Source organism: Phaethon lepturus, unplaced genomic scaffold, assembly GCF_000687285.1.
Source record: "Phaethon lepturus isolate BGI_N335 unplaced genomic scaffold, ASM68728v1 scaffold16683, whole genome shotgun sequence".
NCBI lineage: Eukaryota > Metazoa > Chordata > Aves > Phaethontiformes > Phaethontidae > Phaethon > Phaethon lepturus.
In genome coordinates this window covers 1-8,217 of record NW_010528557.1, presented here as the reverse complement: position 1 = coordinate 8,217, position 8,217 = coordinate 1, and the positions used below count along the sequence as shown (strand labels likewise).

At 37.2% G+C, this 8,217-nt stretch overlaps 1 protein-coding gene across 1 annotated transcript in view; it reads right to left on the bottom strand.

The window, feature by feature from the left end:
* Positions 1-8,217, bottom strand: part of SUB1 (SUB1 homolog (S. cerevisiae)) — an 11,713-nt gene extending 3,496 nt beyond the window's left edge. Inside the window, exons 1-3 of the mRNA XM_010283709.1 lie at positions 8,131-8,217; positions 6,727-6,799; positions 4,986-5,105 (exon numbers count right to left, since the gene is read on the bottom strand). Of these exons, the coding sequence (XP_010282011.1) occupies positions 4,986-5,105; positions 6,727-6,798 (192 nt within the window). The 5' untranslated portion in view covers position 6,799; positions 8,131-8,217. The remainder of the gene's footprint in view (positions 1-4,985; positions 5,106-6,726; positions 6,800-8,130) is intronic.

Genomic DNA, 8,217 nt, shown 5'->3' with positions numbered 1-8,217 from the left:
AAGAGGGAACTCTACTCTGAAATCTGAATTTTAGTCCACTCCAGATGTACAGAAAGTAAATTAGATATTCACATGAGTAAACCACAATTTCTAAAGGGGGATTTTCTGTTGTTTTCTTTTTTTTTTTTTTAAAGACAGTAAATATAGGTGGAAATTAAAAGTTAGCTGCCAATTGTCCCATGCCTGCTCCCAAGTCCTCATGGCACTTCATTGGAACTGTGGCTGAAAGACTATCTCACTGTACCAGGTGATCCAAAAATCCATTCAAATCCTTTCAGTTTACCAGCCTGTAGCATAGTATGTAATGACTGTGGAGTTCCACAATTTCTGCATCAGGTTTTTTTTGGAGCGGGGTGGGGGTACAAGGGAAGCAGAGTGGTCACACTAACAACTATGCATTACAGTACATATTTAGGCTCATTAAAGGTCTTTCCAAATTTGATAAAAAAAACTATTTGTTCACGTAAATTTGAATTATAATGTGAACTTGAGAATCAGAAATTAGATAATAAAAATGCAATCATATACAATTCATCTAAGAAATTCTTAGAATTCTGTACGTGCCTTCTAGATTCACTTTTTGAAGAAAGAACACATTCTAAAGTAAACAATTTTAAAATACAATATTCCTCCTTGAGAAAACATTAACTTTAGTTTTCAACTTCCTCAGTCCATGCATCTTGCAGTTCGATACAATTTAATGAGGGCCCAAACACATCTTACTAGCATTAAGAAATGCTTTCTGTCTGACCAGAAAAGTTGAACAACTCTCCAATCAACTAATATCATCCACACATGTTTAAGTCATAATCTGCTATTTCACAAAATAGGTATAAAGAAGGCTTTATGTTCGCTTAAATTAATTATTCTTCTCATGCAGATCATGCTAGATTAACTCCAAAATTGTTTTTAAAACAATTAGGATATCTTTAGATACCATAAGCCTGAAGCAGTTTTCCTACTTCATAGCATCCTTTAAAATGAATAAGACATTACAGTTTAAGATAGTATTTTTGATTGATTTATTAAATACTTTCACAGTACTACAGATTTAACATTCAAAAATAAGGTATGATGTCATGGTAGCTTAGTTTCTTCAGACCAAACTTGGTACCATGCCCAAGCCTGTCAGCATTGCTGGCAAAGAATATCCTGAAGAGCCTACATGAGCATTTCTTGGTTTTACCCTTTAATGCTTCAGTGATTTTTATGGTCTAAAGAACCTCTGAGAACAGCTTCAAGTAGTAGTAGCAGTCTGCAACAACTTTTTCCAGGGCTATCAAAGAATATTAGTGCATTGCCAAGTAATTCCAGATTTGCTCTAAGAAATAAAACCTAATAGAATAGAGCAGATTACAGCTGCAAATACAGTAAAAGGATTTAGGATTTGAATTTTAAGGATAAGACTGTATGTCTTAATTCAACTACAGTAAGACAAGGGATAATAATGCAAAGTTCACATTTACTCAATCAGTCAGTCTACCTTAAATGGAAACAGTTCCATATGATAATGCTGAAATTAAGTTCGGTTTTACATCACTGTTTAGATTTCAGGTGATGTTCACATTAAATTTTGAATGTTTAGTTGAACTCTGTGCAAAAGCTGCCACTGCTAAAAGCTTTAAAGAGGCTTCTAAAGTACAGTTTCAACTAACATCTAAGGTTGAAAACCTGAACCAAAATCTAGATTTAATTATTTAAGTAAATTTATGCTTCTTGATGTTCAGTTACCTGCAATTCTGGCACCGATTAATTTCTGAATATTTTTTTCGTGCAGCAGCTAGAACAATTTCACTGATCTAAGACATGTTTGTATCTCTCTATCCACAGTGGTGTTCCAAGCATTGTATTGATTTATAGCAGCGTAGTTACTGCAGTTCAACGTTCATAGGTTCGTATGCTTTTTGTTAAATATTATATCTCCTTAGATTATACTACTATACTGAATTACATAAATCAGCAGATGTTAAAAGCATGATTTCCAGGTTTCTGCTTCTTAGAATAAAATGCGCTGAACTGTGTCTTGGTTCCTTTCGTATCTATGCAACTGACTTCCTGTATGAGTTTCAGCAACCACCTTCTTCACCATTTCTCCTCCTATTTCCAGTCTGTCTTGATTAAACTGTATACACACTGTGGAAGTAGAAACAGCAAAAAAGCATCCTTCTTTCTTAGCCAATAACTATATGTGTAGCATTAGAAGGAGCACAATAAAGAGCCCTGTAAACAGTGAGATCTGCAACACAACAAATTGATTGTTAAACACATCAGAGACCACCTAAGTTTCAGAATTAATGTGCTAAACCAATCACCTTTCCGGAGCATCATAAACTTATATATTTACCTACTTTCAGGAGCCTATGATAAAGACGTTACACTGGGAAACTGAAGAACTTTGTTCTCACAAATCAAAAAGCTAATATGACCCAAACTTAAAAAATAAAAATAAATAAAATGGGCAGGGGGGAGGCTGGACAACACACAGGCTGACGACTTTTGAAGTAACAATTTCAGTGAAATGCCTGATGCTGCAATGTTGGTTCCACTCTGGGTAGTCATTAATATTGCACTCAGAGCATTAACAAACCCTATCCAAATCGGGCATCAGTAGATGACAGGATTTGTCAAACTAACCAAAGCACATGATGCAGAGCTCACATTGGCTTGAAGCCACAGACAGGAATCTAACATATCAACACTAAACCCTTCCACATTAACATGAAAAACGCTTGTCCTTAGGGCCTCTAGTAATACATCCCAAATGGGAGTAAGTTTCTGCACCCCAACTGCACCCAAACCCTTTAACAAATTCCAAAGTATACTAGGCTAAGTGTAAAACCTAAAAACATCAAGACATGTAAGTAAATAAAACACACTTGGTCTCTTATACTGAATTAATTCCCTTCTACTTACATTTATACTATTCTTCATCATTACTTTCAAGAATATTATACCAACATTATTCTCAAACAAAAATAATAAAATGCAGATCTTTATGAAAATGCTGAATCTTCTGAATACAGCAGTCACAATGAGCTCTGTATTAAGAGAAGCTGTGTACTTTTAAGAACACAGCCTAAGGGTGTAGAACAAGCCTCTAAGTTTCACATCATTTGCTGCCACTACCACACACAATATGGATACCACAGAACTTCTGACTATCCTATGAATGCTTTGCAGACTGATTTCCATCAATCGAAGACACACTTCTAAGTTATACTGCAAAGTCACGTGCAAGTCAGATCATTTTACTATCATGGGAAAGCAGAAAGGAGAGTTTCTAGTATTACTAATAGTCCTAGAACAAACAAAACCACATGTAAAAAATTAACACACAATTAGATCTTCTAGCATGCTCTCCTGGGTAGAAGGAGAGAGGGGAAGTATCCTCAGACCTATGATGGTATTTCTACATTGACTGAATGTGGAAATAGCTGAAACAGTTGCATGTTAGTTAACGCACATAAGCTGATATAGCATGAAAGAACTCACAATGCTTCACGTAACACAGTAAGCAATCTAAAAAAATGTGTTGTTGATTAACTAAAAGGCAGGCAGAGACTAAGCAACACTGATGTTTTAGGTCAAGGTGATATTTAAATCTTTTTTCTGTATGATACTGAACTTTGGAAGAATCCTGTTCTTATCAAACTAATAGAAGTCTTCTACTGTCTGTTTTTAGTAACTTTTTATTATCTTAGGTCAAAAAGGTTAAAGGAAATCAGAGCACACAAATACTTTCACTTCTATTTGAAAGTGTTTGGGGGTTTTTTGCATCAGGGGAGCAATAAAAATTTTAACAGCTTCCTCCAAGGCTGGAATTTCTGAACTTATTACAAACATAGCAAAAACCTTATACAGAGGTTTTTTGAGTTCTAACTGCAGTTCATCTCCTAAGGTGTACAAGACACTATTTCACTTCTCCTACATAGTTCAAAGCATGCCCCAGCAGAACTAAAAATATTGTATCCTTCCTTCAGTGGGGAAGTCCAGGCAATGCCTTCAACTGAAGCCCTCCCTCCCAGCTACATACAAAGAAGAAAATTACAACTGATACATTAAAAATAACTGTCCTGTGTTACAATATCACTTAAGCAGTCTCTCTAGAAAAGTTTTGGGGTTTTTTTACCCCTATTACTTTGTACAGCTACAGCCCAAACCCATTTCTTTTGCCTTACTCAGTATTGGGGCCATCTTATTAGGCACCTCTCACGTACCCTTTCACAAATTTAAGGATCAAAAAAATTTAACTCTAAAAATTTAGTCCCTTTCCAGCCAGCTAGTCAGAGACATTTAATAAGTCTTGATACACACCCCTAAAAAAGGTAATTCTGAGCGACATATATTCTTGCACAGCTTTCAGCACACTGCTACTGCCTCTGCTAACCCCAGGAACTGCAATACCCTGAATTCACAAATGCCTCTTGCTACTGAAAAATGTTCATTCATCCAATCTTAAAAACAAGGACAATATCAAAAATCACAATCTTTCTGGGTATTTAGCAAGAAAAACCTGCATCATAAAACAAAGGAACAAGCAAAACGTATTCCAAGACACTGTCTTACAATACAGAAGCCAAGTTGCCCTTGACCTAGTTAAATAGGAAGGAGGACTCCACATTTTGGTTTCCAAGAACCTTTCTTTTAAGAGCCCCTTTTCCATGTAAAGACAGTCCTGATCTAGTATTTACAGTATACTCATGGTAAGTGCTGTATTTACTGACAAAATGACTACTCAGAGTTACCATGGGCAAAGACATGAGGGTTAGATCAATTGCTACAACTCAGATTCTTTTACTCTGCTGAAACCTGACAACACTTTATCTGAGCATCTCATCTGCATGCTAGCATTGCAATCCCCTTTGGCCAAGGCTTAAAGAGACCAAACACTATGCTGTAAATATATTTGGATTATTTCATAAAATTTATACTGAATATAATATAACATGTTACCTTAACCAGGCTCTAAGAGTCATCAATTTTACCTGAAACATATTCTCATCTCTGTTACTGCTTTGCTTAGAAGAAGCTGCACCTTTTGAACTTTCACCAGTCTTTTGTTTCTTTACAGGCTTTTCTGGAGCTGCTTGCTTTTTCCGCTTTGCCTTGGAGCAAAAATAAGAAAAGAAAAGCATGAACCACAGCTCATTCTGTAAGTTACAGAAAAGTTTACATTAGAAGTCACGAAGTACTATTACACAGTACACATTGTCACCTTCCTGCTATGAAGGCAAGAATCCAATTCAGACTGGAATTAAAAAAAATAAATCTTCAAATGAGCCTCATTCTGCTCCCAGCGAAGCCTACCATAATACTTTGGCTTTAAAGAGAACTGAACTGATCAAAATACATTTCAAAAATCCTATTCCTTCTCTGCAGTAATACTGTCAGTTGCGTAGTTTTAATAAAAAATTCGAAGTCTGATGGAAGTTTCATCTTCCTTTGCATTCAGTGCAACAAAAAATGCAGGACAGCTTACAACTCTTCTTAAAAAGAAAAAAACATAAATGAGATAATGAAGATAGGATCTGGAAATCACTTCCATCAGAGTAATTTTATTTTTAAATTAGCATCCAATCTCTGCCCATTGTATGACAGCTTAAAACATGTTTTTAAAACACTCAGACCTTATCACCTGTGAATCAGATTACCCGCAGATGCTACAAAGTTACTAGTTCTACTAATGGTTATATAGTAACCATGCCCACCCCAAAAAAAGAGTAATACCAAGACACCAAAAATTAGTCTCACCTGCTGGAATCATATTGTGGATAACCTCTTTTAAACAAATATGGGAGGTTATAACAGAAAAAAAAAACACCTTACTGCCCACTAAAGCAGAGTGTTAAGACTGCATCTTTTAAGGAATACAGCTCCCTTTTATATTAAGATCTAATTTGCAAGTACAATCAAGCCACGTTTGAACAAATACAGTAAAGCAGACCGAGTCTCTCCACATACTACATTAAAATATCTGATATCTGTGTTATCACTTAGCATTTATTAAAAAGATAAAATAAGTGGGTTTTTTCTGGTTTTGTTCATAATAACTGGTACAAACTTATAAACTAAATAACTATTAAAAATAAATGGGCATACTCAATTTATACATTTGAAACAGTCAACATATGTTAAAATTAATCAACTCAAAGACACTGAGGTTGCCTCAGCTTTTAAATGAGAAACTAGCAGATGGTATTACAGTAAACGTAAGAATCTGAAACAGAGAACAAGAACACACAAACAAGATAAGCAAGTGGCACATGGAGGACAAGGCAAGTGAAGGGTTTTGTTCTGGACAAGTAATCCAGACACCAAAATGCTGGGGGCGGGAGGGAGGGGACGGGATAAGGATGGGGAGCAGTCTGCTCAAAATTATCCCAAATTTTTGCCACCATGGGCAGCTTAGAGAAGCCTTCCATCACTTGCCACAAAGCAGCAAAGAATTCCAGGAAGAGTGTCCTCAGATATATCCTATCTAAAACTGAAGAAAGCAAAATGCAGTTTAGAAAAAAGTTTACTGCAAGGCAAAAAGCACCCTACCCATCTAAACCCTAACCTTTGGAGGTGTTTCTTAGTTGTTGGGGGAAGGGGGCAGGGGAGAAAGTGTTTTGATCTGATAAATCATATGGAATGACATGCATGTTGTGACATAACCTAATTCCTTAACCCCAGGCTGAAATATAAGAGTTAATACAGTAGTAATAAACTGCATATAATGTTCACCTTTTTGTCAACTTCACTATCTGAATCACTGGCAGATGAGCTTGAAGACACAAGTTCCTTTGACTTAGGCATTCTAGGAAGAGAAAAATAATGTGAGAACACTGTACAAGGAATACGTCCCATTACGGCTGCAAAATCATCTTCAAACCTGTCTGTAAAGGCTCATCTTGTTCAAAATGCTCCTAAAGTCTTCTCTGCCTTTTCATATAAGATTTAATACATGTTGTAGATGTGATCTCAAACACTCCTCCCTCTTATGTCTCTCCTTTTTGCAGCAACTGCATTAAATGCAGTAGTTTACTTTCTGACCTCTTTACAAAGGCACAGTGTTTCATCCATTTCATATATCCCTAAGTATGGCAGAAATCACAATGTAAAAAATACAATATTGCCCTCCAGTTGAACTCTTTTTATTACATGTATAAAGGATTAAGGCCCTAGCATTACCTATACTCTTATACGGGCATTTTGCTGAGCTTCATTTGCCAGCAACACGCTTCATAATCACCATAGTGAAGCTAAAGTTCCCACCAATAATACAAAAGTCTGAAAAACACCTCAGTTACAGTGAACTAGAGTATTGCAATTAATATTTCCACTGCAGCTTCAACACATCAGTCACTAGAGTCTATTCATTTGCTAGGCAATTGGACATTCAACTTTCCTTGAATGCATGCTGCCAGGTGTACTTCTACATCACTGTAGTATGCAAACGTGTGGTTAGATATAGCAGTTGCACATCTTGCCTGCTACTAGAAACTCTTTGTAACACACACATAGCTCATTTGTTCTTTCAAAATTAAAACTGAGAAGAAATCCCACAGAGAAACTGAGTGAAACAAACTTCAACTAGGAAAGGCTAAGAAAAGATTAAGGAATCACATCTCAGGAAAGAAAAACGAATAGCGGTGTTTTTAAACTGACAGTGAAATAAACCATATGCAAACAAAAAATGTAAGTCGAATAACGCTAATGAGTCAATGAGATTCTGAAGTTGGGTAAGTTCTGTCGTAATAACTTGGATCACAACGATGGAAGCTGCAGCACTGAAAATGAAACTGGGCACGGCGAAGCAGACTTAAGCCACACTGCAGGATGGGAGGCAGAGGAGAACTGGAATGGGACAATGTAAAAATAAGCACAGCGATGACATGAAATCGGGGAGTCGAAAAAGACTGATACGCGAACGCCGCGGGCACCAGCAGGGGACAACCCCAGGGTCCCCACTAGGGTGAGGGAGTGACAATATGGAGGAAGGTGGGGGCGGACGCTGGAGGAAAAAGAAATGGGGGGTGGTCGGTGCCCCTCGGGAAAGGCTGGCAGGCAAAGCGTGAGAAGACACCGAAGCACCGGTGAGCGGAAGAACGAAAGAACGGGAGAGGAGGAAAACAAGCGAGGACAAGCTAGGAGCACCAGGTAGGCGGATCCCAGGCGCCATTTTCCTCCCCTATGCCTCTTTTCCACGGCTCGTGTTGCCCCCCGGGGAAAGGA